Below are 23,117 nucleotides of genomic sequence, written 5' to 3'. Positions count from 1 at the left end.
GGAAGTCCAGCTCCCTTCTTCCCTGCCAAATAAGAAGAAACTCCTAGAAAGGCTTCAGGTTAGCTCCACAGTTAATGTACTCAATTAGGAATCCTTCAGCAAAGGTACAAGTCTGAAATGGCCACAGATGAACATTCCAAAATAGTGGACCCAGAGCCTTAGAAGCTGTTGAAGTGGCCTGGGTATCAGGTGCTCAGAGTGAATCCTGGGAGGTGCCAAACACTGACCTTATTGAGTAACTGTACTACGTCTTACCTTGTTCCCCTATGTCTCATAAATCATTAAAAATTTAAAAAAATTTAAACAGCTCAAAGCACAGGCCATCATAATAAAAGTCAGTATTTATTGAGGAAATACCATGTGCCAGACACTATAATAGACACTTTACAAAGTTACCTCATTTTATCTTTACAGGCAACTATGAAAGACACTATTATCATCTTCACTTTACAGATGAGAAAAATGAGGCTTAGCTGCGGTCAAGCAGCCCACCCAAGGTCATGTAGCTAAGAAGTGATGGAACTAAGACTTGTACACAGAAACTGGGCATTAAACCATTATGCATACTACCCTTCCACATATGTAATTTAATATTTCAACAAGTGGTACTTTGGTAGATGTACAGTCTAAAAAAAGCAAACTATAAAAAAGCTGAAGGACTTCCCTGGCAGTCTAGTGGTTGGAACTCCACGCTTCCACTGCAAGGGGCAGGGGTTTGATCCCTGGTTGGGGAACTAGGATCCTGCATGCTGCAGGGCATGGCCAAAGAAAAAAAAACACTGAAACAAGGTAAAAGGCTTCATGCAAAAAAGTTAATGAAATGAATGTCAGTTTTAATAAAAGCATTGATAAGGAATGTTTCAAAGTGCTATTCCAACGGGAATAATGAAAAATAATTTCTACAAAACTAAGCTCTAAGGTCAATGCCAGGATTTGGTATGACCCTCTATCTACCATTTTCTAATACTGCAGATAACAGGGAAGTTTTGTAGAAAAAGCCCTAAATTGGTAATTCAGATGCCCAAAGACAGAAGTGGATTCATATTGGCAAGATTACCTCCTCCTTAATCTGAATACTTTCCCCACTCTACGTATGCAAGGCAATAGACTGCTAAAACAAAACACATAAACACAGGTTGTAAGCAGAGTAGGGACATACGTTGTAAGGACAATTGCCTAGTTTGCCTCAGAAAAAGTGGAACATCTCAGAGAGTCAGCCATTGCAACAGCATCTATTCATTTAATAGCTGTGTATTACAAAGTTACTCTCCACTGCAAAGCACTGTGCTTGATAGAATTCTACCTATGTTATATCTGAATCTGTAATAAGAAGATACATTATAGTGGAGTTGTTCTAGCAGCATTTTGTGGGGCTGGGCCCTATGCAGGGGTATTAACACTGACCCTGGAGTATTGTGTTACATGTGGAACTCATGGAAACAGTAACTGGAGAACCTGACAAGACGGTATGTTACACAGCTCAATGTAAACCCCAATCCCTCTATTAGTAACTACCACCGCCAACATTCTGTCGAGAGAAAGCTGGAATATCATGTCCCTTGCTATTACTAGCTCTGTTACACTGAGAGGTGGTAGAATATAAGCAGTTGAGAGACTTAGTATAACAGAAGACTCCCAAATATGAATTCCAGTCTCAGCTTTACCATGACCTTAGCCCTGTATTCTGGCATCTCTGGGTCTGTTTTCCTAACATGAAGCACTATCGCTTCCAGGTAGCACAGAGGTTCTCCACTCTGGAGTACACTAGAGTCACCTGGGAGTTAAAACAAAAACAAAAAAACCCCTACATGGCTCTACATAGTCTATTTATAGTTGAAACTTCAAGAACCAGTATGTTTTAAAAGTTCTTTGGCTGAACAGACATTTCTCCAAAGAAGATATACAAATTGTCACTTAGCACATGAAAAAAAGCAGAAAATCATTAGCTGTCAGGGAAATGCAAATCAAAACCATAATGAGACACCACTTCACACTCAGTCTGGCTATAATTTAAAAAAAAAATGTTAACAAGGATGCAAGGAAACTGGGATCTTCATTCACTGCTGGTGGGAATATAAAATGTTGTTGTAGAAAAATCTGGCAATTCCTCAAAAGGTTAAACACGGATTTACCATATGATTCAACATTTCCACTCCTAGGTACATACCCAAAAGAAATGAAATACATGTCCACATGAAAACTTGTACACAAATGTTCACAAATGCACTATTCATAATAGCTAAAAAGTGAAAACAATCCAAATGTCCAGCAACTGTTGCATGAGTAAATAAAATGTGGTATTTTATATTGTGCATACAATGAGATATTACTTGGCAATAAAAAGAAATAAGTACTGATATATGCCATAATATGGATGAATCCTTAAAACACTATACTAAGTGAAAGAAGGTAGTCATAAAAGACCACATATTATACGATTCCATTTATATAAATTCTCCAGAATAGGCAAATCCATAGAGAAAGATAAGTGGTTGCCTAGGGCTGACAGTATTAGGGGAAAACGGAGAGTTGACTGCTAATGAGTATTGGGGTTTCTTTTGGGGGTGACAGAAACATTCTAAAAGTGATTGTGGCTATGGTTGCACAACTCTGTGAGCATACTAAAAACCACTGAATTGTACCTACTAAAAGGATGAATTTTGTAATATGTGAATGATACTTTAAGCTATAAAAGAAAAAAAAAAGTTCTTCAGTTGATTCTAATAAGCAACGAGGGTGGAGAACCTTATTAGTTAAAGCACAGGTGTCCAATCAAACTTAGGTTCAAATCCTGACTCAGTCATAAAGCAGAAGTGTAATCCTGAATAAGTCAGTTAATGTCCTTCTTTGCCTCAGTTTCTGCAGCTGTAAATCAGAGATACATACCTTACAGTGGTCACTGTTTAAATGAGAAAATACACAAAGGACCTACACCTAATATAGTGTGTTACCGCACAGTAAAGCAGAAAAAAATGGTAGTCATTTAATTATCAAGCTCCAGAACAGCTGCACACTGCAATCAAGCGAGAAGCTCTAAACCTAAACAAACATCAGTGCACCAATGTCCTCCTCAGAGATGGGATTTAATTAGTCAGGTATGTAAATGGGCATCAGAATTTTTAAGAACTCCCCCCAATGATTCCAATGTGCATCAAAGGTTCACTGTGCAGCCAAACCACTGGTCTAGATTATGTCAAAAGTCCCTTTTGGCTCTAAAATCCTGACTACCTGATCCACAGCACTGAGAACTACAAGAATTCTTTCTGGCCTCGTAAGTGCAACACCTGCTACTACCCACCCCCCTTCCCCTGCCCCCCACAACGACCTACACATCTGTCTAGACTCAACTTAAGTGTCACGTTCCCAGAGGTGACCTCCCTGACCTCCAGGGCAAGTTAGGTCACCCCCATTATACATTCCCATAGCACTCTATATTTCACCTTCCTGACACTCAGCGCACTTCTAATTACTTGTTCAACGCCTGTATTTCTAGGACTACATTCCAAGCTGTAACCCCAGCACCTCATTTAAAGTAGCAGCACTCCAGGGCTTCCCTGGTGGCGCAGTGGTTGAGAGTCCGCCTGCCGATGCAGGGGACACGGGTTTGTGCCCCAGTCCGGGAAGATCCCACATGCCGCAGAGCGGCTGGGCCCGTGAGCCATGACCGCTGGGCCTGCACGTCCAGAGCCTGTGCTCCGCAACAGGAGAAGCCACAACAGTGAGAGGCCGCGTACCACCAAAAAAAAAAAAAAAAAAAAGTAGCAGCACTCCAAAAATTTTACTTTTTACTTAGACACTATGTTACTGTTTTATAAGTAAAGAAATCAAAAAACTATGAAGAGTTATACTGCATATATAAACCCTAGAAGCATAAATTACTTTTTTTTAAATTGGAGTATAATTGCTTTACAATGTTGTGTTAGCTTCTGCTGTATGACGAAGTGAATCAGCTATATGTATACATATACCCCCTCCCTCTTGGACCTCCCTCCCACCCCACCCCCATCCCACCCACCTAGGTCATCACAGAGCACCAAGCTGAGCTCCCTGTGCTATACAGCAGGTTCCCATTAGCTATCTATTTTACACGTTAATGTATACACGTCAATCTAAAAGCACTGAGCTTAGCTCCCTGTACTATATAGCAGGTTCCCACTAGCTACCTATTTTACACATGTTAGTGTATATATGTCAATCTAAATCTCCCAATTCATCCCACTCCCCCTTACCCCCCGGTTCTCTACATCTGCGTCTCTATTCCTGCCCTGCAAATAGGTTCATCTGTACCATTTTTCTAGATTCCACATATATGCATTAATATACGATATTTGTTTTTCTCTTTCTGACCTACTTCACTCTGTATGACAGACTCTAGGTCCATCCACGTCTCTACAAATGACCCAATTTCTTTCCTTTTCATGGCTGAGTAATATTCCATTGCATAAATTCTTAACTAAAGAATCCTTTAAAAAATGTTTATAACCACAAAAATAAAGCCAAGTAACAATTATGATTCAAACAACCTTAAAAATTATTTGAACCATTTACTTTACCATCAAAATAAATCTAACAACTTTAGTTCAAAACAAACTAGACCTTTATTCATTTTTAAAAGTGTAATAACTAAATAATATTTTACCTGGGAATGTACTTATTCATGATAGCATAAAAGCAGTTGTATAAATCGCTGCGTGGCAGTTGAAGATGCACCAACGGTTTGAGTAGATGTATCCAGCTAAGGGACGTGCTATATTTAATGTTACGTGATTTACAATAAAAGGTAATTACAGATTCAATATCCAAAAGTAATTCTGCTGCCTTCTCTTCGGGCACTGAAAGCTGGTCTAGAAAATAAGTGTCAAAATAAAGTTACCAAGGGCCTGTTAGATGCTCAGTTATTGGACAAAATACTGGGTTACAAACATACAATACTACCTTACTCTATTTAGAGTATGTCAAGGGCAAAATAGAACTACATAAAAGCATATTTTTCCTTATTCATATTCACTAGGTATTCAGTATTTACTAAGTTAATAATACTTGACCTATATATATATGTTATATAGATATATATGTATCTTATATGTATCTATATAACATATAGATATATACAAGAATGGACAATCTGAAGCAGGAAAGGTAGGCATAACCCACATTCCTGGAAAGCAAAAAAGTGTTTTCCAAATAACAGATTATCATCTGCCCCATAATGGGCAGCTGCCACTATAGCTTTGTCAAGGGGAGGGAAAGTGATTCATTCTCCACCACCAAATTCCCTTTCCTTTGCCCACATCAGCAATAGTGCTTCTGTTGAGGTTAGCACATAAAAGCTTATTTAGCCAATAATTTAACTAAAATGTGACAGAGAAAGAAACAAAAAGACCAATGGACTATAGATGAATTAAAAAAGAAAAATACAAACCAAATTAATTTAATCTTCAAAAGACCTTGTGGGGTGATTGGAAACCTATTCACCCATGATTTACAATACTTTTTCTATAACAGATCATGACTTACGACTTACAGATAAACTTTTGGAACACAGCCCCCTTAAATCTGAGGACTGTATACAATCATACAGATCTTCAATTATCCAAAAAACAATTTAAAACTGCCACAAAACTGTAAAGGTACTTAAAGAATTAAACATAAGTATGTTAATGTTTAATCAAACATAATGCGAAAGAAACACTAAAAATCAGACTCTCTTAAAATATTAGACATTATTTCGTAAGAATTTCAAAAAAGAAGTTCTAAAGCTATTTATTAGCCCTTTACAAATTCAACATATCCCAAATTATAACAAGTTAATTCTACTAAAGAGCAACTCCTCCATCCAAACATTATTTGAAATTTTTTCACTGTTTGAAGACAATTATTAAACTTACCAATAAACTCCAGACAATCTTTGTGAATAGTGTTCTGTTCTGGCAGGTCTAAAATACCATCCCAGGATGCCAAACTATCTCCTTTTCCTGCAACATTTAGAGCAATCTGGAAGAAAGATTAAAAAAAGCAAACAGCTTCATATGTTATTTCTCATTCTTGGAAAATATGCTATAATAATGGAGGCCTGAATTTAGGAATAATGCACACTTCAAAGATTACAAAGTAATGTATCTATAGCAAATTTTACTATTTCATGTTAATCCAGTGAATAAAATGAATTACACAAAATATTTACATAATTATATATGTAAATTTATTTCAAGCAAACATCATTAATGCTATAGACTGAATGTTTGTGTCCCCTCACCCAAATTCATTTATGTTGAAACCTAATCCCCAATGTTTTGGTAAATACAGGCAGGGCCTTTGAGAGGTGATTAGGACATGAGAGTGGAACACTCATGAATGGGATTAGCCCCCTTATAAAAGAAACCCCAGTTAGCTCCCTTGTCCCTTCAGCCATGTGAGGACACATTAAGGAATTACCATTCTTTTCAATTTAATAGTGTTATGGTTATTTTAAAAGTCTTTATCTTTTAGACTTTCATACTAAAATATTTTAGTGTGCTACCAAGGATCTGCTTTAAAATGGTCCAGTGGGCGGGGTGGGGAGGAAAGGATAGAATACTAATCAAACAAGACTGGCCAAATGTTGGTAACAGTTAAAGCTAAGTGATGGGTAAATGGGGGTTCACTAACAAGTCTCTCTACTTTTGTATGTGTTTTATATTTCTATAACAAAACATTCAGAATGCTATATACAGTTGTAATTCCATTTCTGTTACATATATATGTGCAGAGTGGAAAAAATAAGATGTGTCACCAAGGCATTATTATGTGTTCTACCTATAAGTGGTAGATAACAGATGGTTTTTTTTTTTTTTGCGGTACGCAGGCCTCTCACCATTGTGGCCTCTCCCGTTGCGGAGCACAGGCTCCGGACGCACAGGCTCAACGGCCATGGCTCACGGGCCCAGCTGCTCCGCGGCATGTGGGATCTTCCAGGACCGGGGCATGAACCCGTGTCCCCTGCATCGGCAGGCGGACTCTCAACCACTGCGCCACCAGGGAAGCCCAACAGATGGTTTTTTATCTTATCCTTTGCTTACACGTTTTAACAAAGGGAACTACTTCTTTTTTCATCATAAAAAAATCTTAATTTAAAATTTAAAAATGATAATACACATGTACTAGAGAACAGCTGAAGCGGAAAATAAAGCAAAGGACAATCTCCTGTAATTCTAACACCCAGAGACCTGTTTCTTCTCCCTACCTTTTTTTTTTAAAACATAGCTGAGATCATTCCATATCTGCAATTATATATCCTATTTTACTCATTGGTTGCATTTTCCCATTTCAGTGAACAATCTTCATAAACATCATTTCTAATGGCTACAAAAGAAAGCACTGCCTTTCAAAACCTGAATTATTAAATATACCAAACACTACAGAAACACACATTTTAGCAAGCTGCTCTGTTTGATGAATTTTCTAAGTGTGGCATGTACTTCTGCAACTAAGACAACTGAAAATAAAAATTCTAAAATATTATTCTTAAGTCATTACATTTTATTTGTTTCAGTTTCTAGTTACCTTCCAAACTTTAGCCCTCAGATCAGCAGGCAGTGGTCTCCCTTGAATTATATTTCTCAAAGTTTCAAGATCACAACCTCCTGCTTCCAAAGCTTCTTCAAGATCTTTTTCCCTGAAAGACAAGTCCCATTTATTAAGATAAATTTTATTTGTTTTTCCTTCCTCAGTACTCATTTATAAGTATGACCTATTAAAGGTTATGTCTAAGAAAGAAAGGTTCTTAGACATAATGCCAAGGCATACACTACATTTTGTTTTCTTGAAAGGAAATCTCAGGTTTCATACAGTCAATTTATTCTTATTTTACACTTAGTTCTAGCAAGCTTAGTTATCTGTTTGCTAAGATTAAAGAAATTTAAAAACAGGAGACAGGGCAAACAGCATTGAGAAGTCATAGTAATAGTAATATTCATAGTAGGGATAATGACTAATAACTTTCTATAGCACTAACTTTGTGCCAAGCACAGTTCAAACATTTCACATGCCTTTAAATTCTTGCAATAACCCTATGAAACAGATTATATCACTGGCCCTAGCTTACAGACATAAAAACTGAGGCAAAGGGCGGTTGTATAGCTTATAGTCACACAACTAGTAAGAAGTAGAACTAGGATTCCAATTTTAACAGTCTGGTACCAGAATTCATGCTCTTAACATTATGCCAGATGGTGGCAAGAAGGAGAAACCATAAAATTGGGCCAAGAATTCAAGGTATGGGAATACTACTACAAAACTATACAGATCTCATGCCTAGAACAATACCTGTCTTACAGTGAATATTCAATAACTGTTAGAGGAACGAAAAAAACTCTAACGTCATCACTGTATTTATTATATATTAAAGCAAAATAATACCACATCATCAAATAAATTATCAAGTAAATCATCAAGCAGTTATGTTTAGTCTACTATGTTTAAGGAGAAAAGTAAGTATGAAATAAATTTTATTTTCATTTGTATATGGTTAAAATAATACTTAAAAAAAAAACTTTCACAAAGGTATGAATTGTTTTTTAGCCAGGAAATAACTACTTAAAATAGCTAATTCCCTCAGAATTCTCAAAGGCTAAGGTTCCAGTCATTGTTTACAATTTTAGCATACAATACATAAGAAATCTGTACAAATAAAAATCCCTAACTTAGCCAATTCCTAAAATTCTTTGGAGCAGGCTAAAAGGCAGAGCACCCCACTAGGATCAGAAAACCAGGATTTTGTCATTTTTGTGGTTTTTGAGGAAAATAAATTACTCCCATTACATTCTCTCAATAAGATAATGTAAATCCCTTCCTCTACTCATAGGATTCCAAGAATATTAGTTTAACTGTATAAATTTCCCAAAGTGTTGCCCCCTTAAGGGAAAGGAATTAAACGAAAATGTAATCACTTGGGTTCAAATTCAACAGAAAAGCCGTGATCAAATTTGAAAGATTTCTTAACCAAGCTACTACAAACTCATATGTTTAAGAATCTAACTAGTAACCACACAAGAAACATTTCGTTCTTTTGCTATATGGTTACCAAAGTGTTGGACCAGGAAGTGAAAGAAACGTCATGTCTACTGTTGAGACAGTTAATTCAGGTCTATAGTTGATAAAGACTGGGGTTTATCTATTCTATTTGGCCAAAATGTACACGACAGCCTGTTAGAATTCGAAGGATTGTTTGTAATCATTACACAAAGAAAATGTAATGGAATCTTTCTTAATAAATACCATACTTTTAAATGATTAAATGTGTAAATGAACTGAAAACCCCATTTAATGAGATAAAATTCTTTTTACCAAATTAATGAAGAACTAGAATTTTTCCATTTTTCTTTTTTTAAAATATTTATTTATTTATTTGGCTGCGTCAGATCTTAGTTGCGGCACGTGGGATCTTCGTTGCAGCATGCGGGATCTTTCACTTGCCACATGCAGAGTCTTCAGTTGCGACAGGCGGGATCTTTAGTTGTGGCATGTGGATTCTAGTTCCCTGACCAGGGACTGAACCCGGGCCCCCTGCATTGGAAGCACGGAGTCTTAGCCACTGGACCACCATGGAAGTCCCTAGAATTTCTGCATTTTTCAGTGTAAAATCTTTGGTTTCTTTTTGAACTTTGCCAAATCCCTTACTATTCCAGACAACAAAGTCAGTACTTTGGGGCAAAATGTCCAATCCTCAGTGTACTTGATAATAATGATAATAATATACAAGCACATCTCTGTTGATACAGCTGCTATTGGATTATTTGATGCTGCCCCCAGGGAACCACAAATGTGGTTTTCAGGAACACAACCATGAGCAAGAGACCAGAAAATGCTCCACCTTAAGTAGTCAAAGGTACTTCTCACAAACTAAACAATTAGAAGTAATGTTACCTTCTGAACAAGGTGTTCAAAGGTTTAGTTATCAGACCTTGAACATTACAAATGTGCATGTAAAATTAGTAAAAGAGCTGAAAACAGTGAAGTTAATTCATAAAAGAGTCAATTTCCTAACAAGAGATAGGAACTCTATGGCATTTAGCTCTCAGACAGAACTTTCCTTCCCGGAAAGCAAATTTCTTTTTACTTTTGAACAAGCAATACCTAATATCCAAAAGAAAAATGTACGTCTGGTGGAGTATGACTGGGTGGGTTGAGATTTTTTAAGTCTTCTCTGATTATGGTGGCTTCTTAATATCCTTACAAGATAAAGTTGATAGAAATGTACTGGATATTCAGACAGGTCTTAAAAATAGAAAAGTACAGGCCTTGTCCATTTATCCTAGTAAATATGAAAAGTAAGTAATTGTCTTCTTTGCTCAAAGATTTAAGGCAAAACAAATCCAAAGTTTTAGGGTTAGAAAGAAGCAGAAAGGCATCTCTTCCTATACCTGTACCTTGAAACTGTAACATTTGTTTGTATAACAGTATAGCACTTCCCTGGTGGCGCAGTGGTTAAGAATCCACCTACCAATGCAGGGGACACGGGTTCGATCCCTGGCCTGGGAAAATCCCACATGCCGAAGAGCAGCTGGGCAGGCCCGTGCACGGCAGCTGCTGAGCCTGTGCTCTGGAGCTCATGCTCTGCAACAAGAGAAGCCACGACAATGAGAAGCCCGCCCACCACAACGAGGAGTAGCTCCCGACTGCGTCAACTAGAGAAAGCCCATGCACAGCAACGAAGACACAACACAGCCAAAAATAAAAACAAATAAATTAATTAATTTTAAAAAAATAGTATAGGTTTCTGTCAATGATCTATCAATGACATATTTTCAAAACTTAAATAAATCCTAATGGAATTTCTCCATACCTGATGTTCTGAGGCAAAATCACCTAATCTAAGCACTGTAACCCGATCTGCTAATCACAGCAAGGCAAACAATGGGACTAAATTTATATGATTTTAATGATTATATTTAAGTTAGCAACTGAATTAGATTTTTCTTCCTCAACCAAATGGTGTGTAACTTCTAGCACACTGAAGCATTTGCACAACGCAAGTTAAGGGGGTGAGGGGACATGAATTTTCAAACACTACCAAATTAAGCATTCATTTCTAAATGCTTCTAGGATTAATATATTCAATTTGAAGTATTGTAATTATTTTCCAAATAAGCTGTACATTGAATCATATTTAAAGTTTTAATTTTTAAAAGCAACTAGATTATACTATACGTTGTGTTCCTAAAACTTAAAAAGTTACAGAAAATCTGCCACTGGGAAAAACTATATATTACACTTTTTTCTAAATTCTGTTTTCTTCCTAATCATGTTCTAAACACTTCTCTTCCCTATAATTTCAAAATGTTTGCAAAGTTTAATTGTACACACTCCAAATAGGAGATGAAAACAAGACAGTCCATTGCCTAAAATTTTTTTACATATCTTTCTGCACTTAAAATCCATATTCATTATCAGCCATTCTGAATTCCCCTATACCCACCTCTCAGAGCCTAGCAACCACTGATTTACTCTCTGTCTCTATACATTTATCTATTCTGGATATTTTATATATAAAACCATACATACATGGTCTTTATGTCTGGTTTCTCTCACTTAGCATAACGTTTTCAATGTTGTAGCATGTATCAGCATATGCTATTTATTGCCAAAAAATATTTCATTGAATGTACTATATTTTATCTATTCATCACTTAATGGACATCTGATTTGTTTCAACTTTGTGGCTATTATGACTGTCTCTTTTTTGTTTTTAATTTTATTTTTTTAAATTTATTTTTGGCTGCGTTGGGTTTTCGTTGCTGTGTGTGGGCTTTCTCTAGTTGTGGTGAGCGGGGGCTACTCTTTGTTGCGGTGCACAGGCTTCTCATTGCGGTGGCTTCTTTTGTTGCCGAGCATGGGCCCTAGAGCACACGGCCTTCAATACCTGTGGCACACAGGCTTAGTTGCTCCGCGGCATGTGGGATCTTCCAGGACCAGGGATCGAACCTGTGTCCCCTGCATTAGCATTGGCAGGCGGATTCTTAACCAGTGCACCACCAGGGAAATCCATGACTGTCTCATAATTTTGAACATTAATATCAATAATTCAATTGGTTAAGTGTATGATGCATACATAATACTTATTAATTATTCATTCTTCCCAAGAAAGTCTGGAAGAATTTAAAAATCAAGTCTATTAAAACTTCACACCCATTAGGATGGCTATTATTTTAAAAAAGAATGAAAAAACAAAATAAATGTTGGTGAGGATGTGGAGAAACTGCAACTCCATGCACTGTTGGTGGGAATGTAAAATGGTGTAGCCACTTTGGAAAATGGTATGGCTATTCCTCAAAAAATTTTAAAAATAGAACTACCATATGCTCCAGCAATTCCACTTCTGGATATATACCCAAGAGAAGTGAAAGCAGAAACTTAAACAGATATCTGTACACTCATGTTCATAACAGCATTATTCATAATAGCCAAAGGTGGATGCAACTTAAATACCCTTTGATGGATAAACAGATAAACAAAATAGGGTGTGTGTGTATACATATACATGTATGTATGTATGCATGTATACATATATACACACACACACACACACACAATGGAATATCATACAGCCATAGAAAAGGATATTCTGACACGTGCTACAACATGGATGAATCTTGAGGACATTATGCAAAATGAAATAAGCCAGTCACAAAAAGACAAATGATGTACAATTCCACTTATATGAGCACCTAGAATACTCAAATTCATAGAGAGAAAGCAGAATGGAGGTTGCTGGGGACTGGAGGCAGTGGGGGAATGAGGAGTTTGTGTTTAATGGGTATAGAGTTTCAGTTTTACAAGAGAAGAGTTCTGGAGATTAGCTGCACAACAATGGGAATATAGTTAACACTACTGAACTGTATACTTAAAAGGTTAAAATGATAAGTTTTATGTATCTATTCTACCATAATTTTAAAAATTCAACTATATTCAGTATACCAGAACAGTTCATGGGACTTCCCTGGTGGTCCAGTGGTAAAGAATCCGCCTTGCAACACAGGGGACGCGGGTTCAATCCCTGGTCAGGGAACTAAGATCTCATATGATGCAGGGCAACTAAGCCCACGCACCACAACTACAGAGCCCACGCACCCTGGAGCCTGCGCGCCACGACTAGAGAGAGAAAACCTGCACACCACAACTACAGAGAAGCACCACAACAAAAAGCCCGTGCAGCGCAACTAAGACCCGATGCAGCCAGAAATAAAATAAATAAATCTTTAAAAAAAGTTCATGAATCCAGGCTTTAGAGTCAGATCTGAGATCCAATATTGGCCCAACTCAATAGCCATGTAATATTAAGCAAGTAACATATATAGAAGCAGTGCCTATATTAGATCAGTTAACACTTAAACAAATTTCTGAACACAAAGCATTCAGTGCAATACTTGGCACATAATAATTCTTCAATAAATAGAAGCCACGAATACTATTACTGTTGTTATTATTACTGAACAATAGCTGACTTTTTTTTTTTGACAAGCAAGTTCTATTTAATTCTCAAGGAACAGAAAATCCTTGTTCATAAAACTTCTTACAGAACAAAGAAAAAGGCCAAGCCATTAAGTTTAATTTTGAAAACAAAAAACAGGTAAAAAATATTGGCCAACTTGACTTAGGACACTGAAAAACACAAAGAATTCAAATCTAGCAACGTATTAAAAAATAGTACATTGTGACTAAGTTGAATTAATCATAAAAGTGAAAGGAAGTTTCAGTGTTTAAAAAAAATCTTTCACTGTAATTTACCACATTAATGGCAAAGAATGAGAGATTGGGTGATCAATGATAAAGAAAAAGCATTTAATAAAGTTTTTTCTTCTCCAGATGGAATCAACTCTTAGAAAACTTGAAATACGGAATTTTTAAAGCTTTTTAAAGGCTTTCTCCTAAAAACCTATTGCAGATGTCATTTTTAATGGAAAAAACAAAACTTGAAACTCATTCCTGTTAAGATTGGGAACAAGACAAGAATGCCTGTGTTGCTTCTACTTACCAACGTTATTACCAGATACCCGACCAATGCAGTAAGACAAACAAATATAAGTAGATTAAATGAAATGAAATATATAATTATTATTTCTAAGTAAAATCATTTATATAGAAAACCAAAGAGAATCCAATAGCTGACTTTTAAATTAAAACTGACTTTTTGGGACTTCCCTGGTGGTGCGGTGGTTAAGAATCCGCCTGCCAATGCAGGGTACACAGGTTCAATCCCTGGTCCAGGAAGATCCTACATGCCGTGGAGAAACTAAGCCCGTGCGCCACAACTGCTGAGCCTGTGCTCTGGAGCCCGCGTGTCACAACTACTGAGCCCGCGTGCTTAGAGCCTGTGCTCCACAACGAGAGAAGCCACTGCAATGAGAAGCCTGCACACTGCAACTAGAGAAAGCCCGTGTGCAGCAACGAAGACCCAATACAGCCAAAAACTTTAAAAAATAATAAAATTTTTTTTAAAAGGCAGGACCAGCATTAGAAAACAAATAATTCATTTAAAAAAAATTGAAAAATAAAAATTGACTTTTTCTTATCGTAACAAAATCAAAGGGGATTTCCAACGTATTTTGACCTCCAGGAAGAAATGGGACAGGACTGGAACTCAGAGTCCCCAGAAAAGGCAACAGGATATATTCTGATCAGAAGGTGTGCAAAGCCAGAAACAGGCAGAAAAGGAAGTAAAGAACCAAACGGGAAGAGTGAGAAAGGATCTCAAATCAGCACAGACAAGAGGCAGGCACGGTGCAGGTCTTAGATCTGAAAGCAAGAACAACACTATAAAATTTTTAGAAAGAAAAACATAGGAGAAAATCTTTGTAACCTTGGTTACAAAGGAGTTCTTAGATATGTACCAAAAGGATGATCCATAAAAGGAAAAACTGATGAATTAGATTTCATTAAAATTAGAAACTTCTCTTGAAAAGAAAAACAAGGAAAGGACATGCCACAGATTGAGAGAAAAAAAATGTAAAATTTCTGATAAAGGACTGTGTCCAAAAAATACACCAAATGCTTACAACTTAATGAAACGGAGCAGGACCTTATGGTCCTTGCCCCCATGTCCTCAGCCAGGCTTTTGTGTGTGGAAAAACTTCAGCCAAAGAATAAGTTTAATCAGAGAAGTGAGAAAATGCAGAAACAAAGGAAAACAGTCCAACAAACTAAATAATAATAATTTAGTCACTAAGCATAGTCAAGGACCTTTAGTTCCTCTTTAAGGGCTACAGATAGTATTCTGAGCCATATCCTGTGAGCTGTCTTATAGATACTAAAACCCCCACCAGGTGGAAGAAGTTAACTACTTGACAACCAGACTGCAGCCATGACATAAGCTGCCACAATTCTGAGAACTGGCCTCAAAGAAACGGGAACAAACCGACCCTGGAACTGAAGATTAATTGTACTTAAAACAAACAAGATAATGCTGATCAGACCACCACATGTCCAATTTCAAGGTGACTGTCAGAGATGACTATGCTGTTTCTGCATGTAGTCCCCTCTTTTCACCTATAAAAGCTCTTGCCCACTGACTGTCAGTGGGTGGGAGTTGGCCTATGGGCAGGAGTCCACCCCCAACCCCCTTCTGCTGGCCCCCCAAATAAAACAAACCTTCCTTTCCACCATGCCTCTTTATTGGCTTCAGAGCAGGGAGCAGCCACACTCCCACTTTGAGTAACATTAATAGTAAGACAAAAGCCTGATTAACAAAAAATGGGCAAGTAATTTGAACAGACACTTCACAAAAGAAGACATATGAACGGCAAATAAGTACACGAAAAGCAGCTCAACATCATTAGTCATTAGGAAAGTAAAATAAAAATCAAACCCATAATGAGATAGCACTATATTCCCACCAGAAAAACTGAAAGACTAACAGCACCAAATGTTATTTATTGTAGGGCGAAACTGCAACTCTCATACACAGTTGGTGGGCATGAAAAATGGAACTGAACTTGGTATCCAGTTCAGCAGTTTCTTATAAAGTTAAACATAATTTTTTCCATTCAACCCAGCCATTCAACTTCTAGATATTTACCTAAGAAAAACAAAAGCATATATTCACACAAGGACTTATATATGAACATTCATAGCAACTTTGTTTATAACAGCCTCCAAATGGAAAAATACATATGCCCATCACACTCATCATTGGAAAAACAAATTGTAGTATAAAATGGAATACTACTCTGAATTTCAAAGGCAAAAACTATATGTAACAACATGGATGAATCTCAAAAGCATTATGTTTTTAGTGAAAAAAGCTAGAACAAAAGACTAGTATATACTGAATGGTTCCATTTAACTGAAATTTTACAAAAGGCTGAACTATAGGGATAGAAACAGATTAGTGGTTTCCAGGGCCGGGGGTAGGAAAAGGGACTGACTACGAAGCAGTACAGGGAACTTTTTGGGGTGATGGGAGTGCAGTGCTGGCTACATGATTGTACACGCTGGGTAAAACTCATCAAACTGTACCCTTAAAATTGGTGCATTTTCTTGTATTTAAATTATATTACAAAAAAAGATAACTAAAAACATGTAAGGGACCTTAAGATTCTTACAAATATATTTCATCATTATAAAGTTAATGGTGTTATTATTAATAAAGAACTTGGGATAGCATGTTACTATGGGATTTCTTTACATGGAATTTCAAAATAATTTAGGGATCACATAGTCAAATTATTTATTTATTTATTTGCAGTATGCGGGCCTCTCACTGTTGTGGCCTCTCCCGTTGAGGAGCGCAGGCTCAGCGGCCATGGCTCATGGGCCCAGCCGCTCCCGCGGCATGTGGGATCTTCCCGGACCGGGTCACGAACCCGTGTCCCCTGCATCGGCAGGCGGACTCTCAACCACTGTACCACCAGGGAAGCCCCAAATAATTTATTTCTAAGTTTAAGTTAAACAAGTAAATAAATGCATTAAAATACTGCCTCTCTTTAAAATGTGAAAATGCTTCTGAGGATAAATTTTCTGCTTTTTTTACTATCTTGGTGAGATTTTTGTTCAGTCATTTTCAGAAGGAACTGCACTCCTTGTGACCAGTATTTATGAGTGAAGGAGTAAGGCTTGGAGGGAAGTATGTGGCTCTAAAATGGCTTTTTCTAATTCTGAACAGCTAACTGGTCTATATGGCACTTATATTTTCTATTGTGGCCTTTTTCGGTAAAACAGTCAAACAAAAGTCAATACACTATCTTTATATTACTTTATTTTAATGATATTATCCCATTTTTAAAAAGTCATTTTAGAGAATTTGGTCAATGTATAAAAAAATTTAAAAACCAACCACAAGTCAGGGGGGGAGGGATAAATTGGGAGGTTGGGATTAACATATACACACTACTATATATAAAATAGATAACTAAAAAGGACCTACTGTAAAGCACAGGGAACTCCACTCAATACTCTGTAATGACCTATATGGGAAAATAATCTAAAAATGAGTGGATATATCCATATGCGTAACTGATTCACTTTGCTGTACACCTGAAACAAACAAACATTGTAAATCAACCGTACTCCAATTAAAAGTAAAAAAAAAAAAAAAACCAGAAACAACCACAATTCTATTATCATAAGATTAACATTCCGTAAATAACTTTTCAGTTCTTCATATATATGTATGTGTGTAAGTGTATCTGTGTGTGTACAGAAACATATATACACATAAAAACTGTTATATTGAATATATGTATATTTTTAATAAGCGTATTTTTAAAAATATTTATTTATTTATCTATTATGGCTGCGCCAGGTCTTAGTTGTGGCATGCAGGATCTTTAGTTGCGGCATGTGGACTTCTTAGTTGCAGCATGTGTGAGGGATCTAGTTCCCCGACCAGGGATCAAACCCGAGCCCCCTGCATTGGGAGTTTGAAATCTTACTCGCTGGACTACTAGGTAAGTCCTTATATCGAATATATAATTTTATGCTCTGCAGGATTCACTCATTTATATTTTTCAAAAATATCACACACATTTCTCTGAGTCATTCAATACTCTTAAAAAATAAGATTTTTAATGGCTGAGTAATTGATTTGGCTGTCCCCCTACTGTTTGGTATTTATGTACTTTCTAAATTTTCCTTGTGCTAATCTTTTCCCACTTATCCTTAGCACAAATTCCCTCAAGAATTATTCAATAATCAATATTCTTTAATGTTAAAAGTTAGGTAATGCAGACATCAAATATTATTTAGAATTATGATAGTATCCATTTGAACAAAAAACAAAATTGTGAAAGGTGGGTACTTCAGAGAAATGAAATAGGAAGGAAACTTTCACTTCTCACATAGCATCAGTCAGTACAGCTTGAGTATACTTATAATACATATTATATTTGTATGTACTTTTTGAATAATTTAAATAACATTTATGGATTCCTTTTTAACATATATACCTTTCACCAAGCAATAATTAAGAATGAGTAAAGTGAGTCAGCTACAGGCATGTTCAAAGCAGTGCTTATTTTAACTATGAAAAACTACACACAATGTAAGTTGTCCTAAAATGAGGAATTGATTTAAATCAGCAGACGGAATACTAAGCAACAGTTTAAAATGCTAAAAAACAATTAATAAAATGGAAACTGTTTATGATATTAAGGACATGTATTAAGTTTTTAAGAAAAAATTTTAAAATTAACATCCAGGGAGGAACCAAGATGGTGGAGTCGAAGGTATAATGTTATAAGTCATAATTCTAGTTATTACTTTAAAATGTATATCTCAGAAATAACTAAAAAAATAAAATAAAATTAACATCCAAGCATACATGTTTAAAAGAAAAAGTACATTATCCCCACTCCCCACCCAGTCTTTCCCATACACATGGGGAAGGATATTTAAAAAGTTTATTTCTAGTGGTTTACTTACAGGGGAATTTTAATTTATTTTGCTCTGTTTTGTTTTGTTTTAGGGGGGATTATTATCTGTATCCTCGAAAATGCACAAATACTTGCAAGGAGAAAAAAGATGATAATAATTCTCACCTCAAACATATATGTCCTTGCTTAAAGTATTAAGTATCTACTACTTAAGACTATTTCACATAATCAGTAAGAAGAAAACAATGTGGCATATGTAACATACATATATTAATTTATTTTAGTTCTCTCATACTGAAAGTGTAAAAAAAAAATAAACAAGTGCAACCCATATTGACAACAAACTTTTCTAAAAGTTTAAATATATGATAAACTTGGAAGGAAGTTAAAAGATGTAAAAATATTTGTTTCTATTTTTGAGCATGGAAGAAAATTAATTTTGGAGAAGGGATATCCTCCCCATGCTTCCTGTGTAAGGAGTTAAAAGTAGAGGGTGGAAGGGTGGCACAGATTTGCTATAAGAACTTTCATGTGGCTTCACTTTATGTCCTCAGTATTAATTCCATGGCCTAAGACTTCAAGCACATTCTTAACACCCTGAACTTCACTCCTCTGTCTTCCTGCCACATTCAGAAAGCTGCAAAATCCTAACAATGGGATAATCTAACCAGTTCCTATACTCTGCTCACTGAGGACTTCATGGGAAAAGAAATTAAGACAACTTCATGACGCTATCATATATTCACCACCATCTATTTCTTCTAGGCATCAATGTTACCTAAAAATCTTCTATTTACCACTTTCTTCAGACTCCCTACCCAGCCCACTTTACCTCAAGTGACATTACTTCTGACTCCAAAGAGAAAATATAGGACAGCAGGCTTCTCTTCCCTTTGATCTCAGCCACTCTCCAAAACCAAACATAAGTAACTTATTATCCCAGACATCATTTCCTTCTTCCCTATATGCACAGATGTCTACATATCCTTTCTCTAGTCCAAGACTGATAACTTCACCTGGGTCTTATCTCCCTCATCCCTCCCTCCCCAACCCCGCCCCACCCCAACTCCTCTAGAGCCATGTGCCACCATTATCCCTCTCTCTCCTATCTTCCACTTCTCTTTCTCCACTGGCTCTTTCCTCTGAGCCATATACTCAAGTATTGCTATTAGAAACAACATCAATAATGACAACCACAAAAACTCCTCCAAACTTTCCTTTCACGTAGGTAACCAAACTCTTGGTTGTTCCTTTCCCAGCAAAGCTTTCTGAAAGTATTCTTGACAACATATGTCACCACTTCTCCCTCATCTTCCACTCAACTCCTCCTCTTACGCACCCAATCATTCCTCCTCCTTTCTGACACCCACAACTCCAGAGGGACCACTCTCCCTATGCTCCTTCCTAATAATCAAATATTTACCTTAATTTGACCTTTCCAAAGCATCTGACGACTCTCCTTTCTACAAAATAAAGATACACAGGAGCTTCCCTGGTGGCGCAGTGTTAAGAATCCGCCTGCCAATGCGGGGGACACGGGTTCAATCCCTGGTCCGGGAAGATCCCACATGCCGCAGAGCAACTAAGCCCATGCGCCACAACTACTAAGCCTGTGCTCTGGAGCCCATGAGCCACAACTACTGAGCCCGCGTGCCACAACTACTGAAGCTCTTGTGCCTAGAGCCCGTGTTCCACAACAAGAGAAGCCACTGCAATGAGAAGCCCGGGCACCGTAACGAAGAGTAGCCCCTGCTCGCTGCAACTAGAGAAAGCCCGCGCACAGCAACAAAAACCCAATGCAGCCTAAGTGAATGAATGAATTAATAAATAAATAAATAAAAACTACTCATGTTTCTTAAAAAAAAAAAGATACACAAATAGCCAATAAGTACATAAAAAGACACACATCATCATTAGCCATTAGGGAAACTCAAATCAAAACCACAATGAGAAAAAGGAAAACCCACAAAGGAGATGCCACTTCACACTCACAAGGATGGCTAATACCAAAAAGTCATAATAGAAACTGGAACCTTCATACATTGCTGGTAGGAATGTAAAATGGTTCAGCTATTTTTGAAATTGGTTTGACAGATCCTCAAAATGTTAAAGTTGCAATATGACACAGCAATTCGACTCCTAGGTATACATACACAGGAGAGAATACAATACATACACCACACAAAAACTTGTACATAAACCACAATGAGATACTATACAACACATCCATTAGGATGGCTAGTATCAAAAAAAAAGGGGGAGAGGGGGCAAAAATATGGAGAAATTAGAATTCTTGTGCATTGCTAGCTAGTGGGAATGAAAAATGGCACAGCCAACTGTGGAAAAGTTTGGCAGTTCTTTAAAAAGTTGAACGCAGATTTACCATATTACCTAGCAATTCCACTTCAGGGTATATACCCAAAAGAACTGAAAGCAAGGATTCAAACAGGTATTTGTACATCCATGTTCACAGCAGTATTATTCACAACAGCCAAAAATATAGAAACAACCCAAATATTCATTGATGTATGAATGGATAAACAAAATGTGGTACATATATATATATACAATGGAATGTTAGCCTTAAAAAGGAAGGAAATTCTGACACATGCTACAACATGAATGAACTCTGAAGACAAATGCTAAGTGGGGACAAAAAAGTCACAAAAGGGCAAACAGTGTATGATCCCACTTATATGAGGTACCTAAAATAGGTAAATTCATAAAGACAAAAAGTAGAATAGAGGCTGGAGGTAGGGGGCAATGGGGAGCTATTATTTATTAGGTAGAGAGTTTCTGTTTGGGATGATCAAAAATTCTGGAAATAGACAGTGGTGATGGTTGCACAACATTGTAAATGTATTTAATGTCACTTAATTGTACATGTTAAAATGGCAAATTTTATGTTATGTATGTCTTATCACATTAAAAAAGGCAACAACAAAAAACTTCTAAAGAATATTTATAACAGTACTATATTATTCATAATAGCCAAAAAAGTAGAAACAATCCAAATGTCCATCATCTGATGAATAAATAAAATGTGTATTCATACACTGGAATACTAAGCAATAGAAAGGAATGAAGTGTTGATAACATGCAACACGTGTGAACCTTGAAAATTATGCTCAGTGAAAGAAATCAGACACAAAGGCCACATATGTATGATTTCGTTCACATGAAATGTCCAAAACAGGCAAATGTATAGAGATAGAAAGTAGATCATTATGACCTGGGGTGATAGGGGAGTAAGACGGATGCTAATGGGTATGGGGTTTCTTTGGGGGTAATGAAAACACTCTAAACTTAGATCATGGTGATGACTGCGTAACTCTGGGAATATACTAAAACCAGTGAACTGTACACTTTAAATGGATGTATTTTTACGATTCATAAATTACATCTCAAAAAAGTAACTTCATTAGAAATAGTTTACAGACTCTTTAATTTAGGGCTTTAAGAGGAAGCTTTTGTGTCAACCCTCATTTACTACTTCAATGAAGGGAGTGTATCACTATGAAGGGTCCAAGCCTCACCTTAGCGTTGTTAAGGGGATAACAGCTCGCCTTGCCTCTTTAACTTCTCAAATTGATACTACTTGCTAACTACCGGTGTGGGAAAGGAACAGACTCCTCAACAGTTGCCATGGCAGCTCAACAGCAAAAGCATCAAAAATTAAGAATATAAAGGCTTAGAAACAATGTGTTACAGAGAAAATAATATAAAATTTAAAATCAGAAAACATGACATCAGATTCTATACAATTTTAACAGCCGTGTGACCTAAGATACAAACTCGGTTTCTTCACCTGTAAAACAGGGATAGTATCAGATACTATCCAATCAAAAGAGGTGGAGAGTATTTATACAACACATGAATTATCTCCTGTTCTACTAGACTATCACTCCCACTCTTCTTTCATTCCATCTTAATGACTACACCTTGCCTGAATCTGTCCTTTCCAACTTTCTTTTTCAGGACCGTCTCCATACAAGACTCCACAGGCATTGAAGATTCACTGTTTCCCCAAAAAGAAGTGTGTCAGACAGTGAGTTGCTGTTCACATGAACCACGGCTGGGTACATGTGACACAAATCCTGAGGCACAAATGAGACAACAGTAAAATGTGGAAAAAACTAAAATTAGAAGACAAGCGAAAACATGCGTGTAGGAATACTAAGTAACTCTTCATTTAGTCAAGATTAAATCTTTAAAGGCAAAGTAAGCACTCAATAAGTTTTTTTTAATAGAAAGCATACATATGAAATAATG

General features: G+C 36.7%; 1 protein-coding gene across 4 annotated transcripts in view; it reads right to left on the bottom strand.

Annotated features, from left to right (window-relative positions):
- The window catches only part of TBC1D23 (TBC1 domain family member 23), a 63,645-nt gene that overhangs the window by 30,266 nt on the left and 10,262 nt on the right, over window positions 1–23,117 (bottom strand). For 2 of the 4 annotated variants that reach the window (XM_082840430.1, XM_082840431.1), the window contains exons 2-5: window positions 10,481–10,593; window positions 7,543–7,654; window positions 5,889–5,994; window positions 4,640–4,844 (exon numbers count right to left, since the gene is read on the bottom strand). In XM_082840430.1, the coding sequence (XP_082696556.1) occupies window positions 4,640–4,844; window positions 5,889–5,994; window positions 7,543–7,654; window positions 10,481–10,590 (533 nt within the window). In that variant the 5' untranslated portion in view covers window positions 10,591–10,593. The remainder of the gene's footprint in view (window positions 1–4,639; window positions 4,845–5,888; window positions 5,995–7,542; window positions 7,655–10,480; window positions 10,594–23,117) is intronic. The other 2 variants (XM_082840433.1, XM_082840432.1) reach the window with 1 other exon arrangement.

This window comes from Leucopleurus acutus (genome assembly GCF_964270905.1).
Source record: "Leucopleurus acutus genome assembly, chromosome: 5".
NCBI classification, from domain to species: Eukaryota; Metazoa; Chordata; class Mammalia; order Artiodactyla; family Delphinidae; genus Leucopleurus; species Leucopleurus acutus.
The sequence above is the reverse complement of the archived record's forward strand: the minus strand, read 5'-3'. Positions and strand labels throughout refer to the sequence as shown.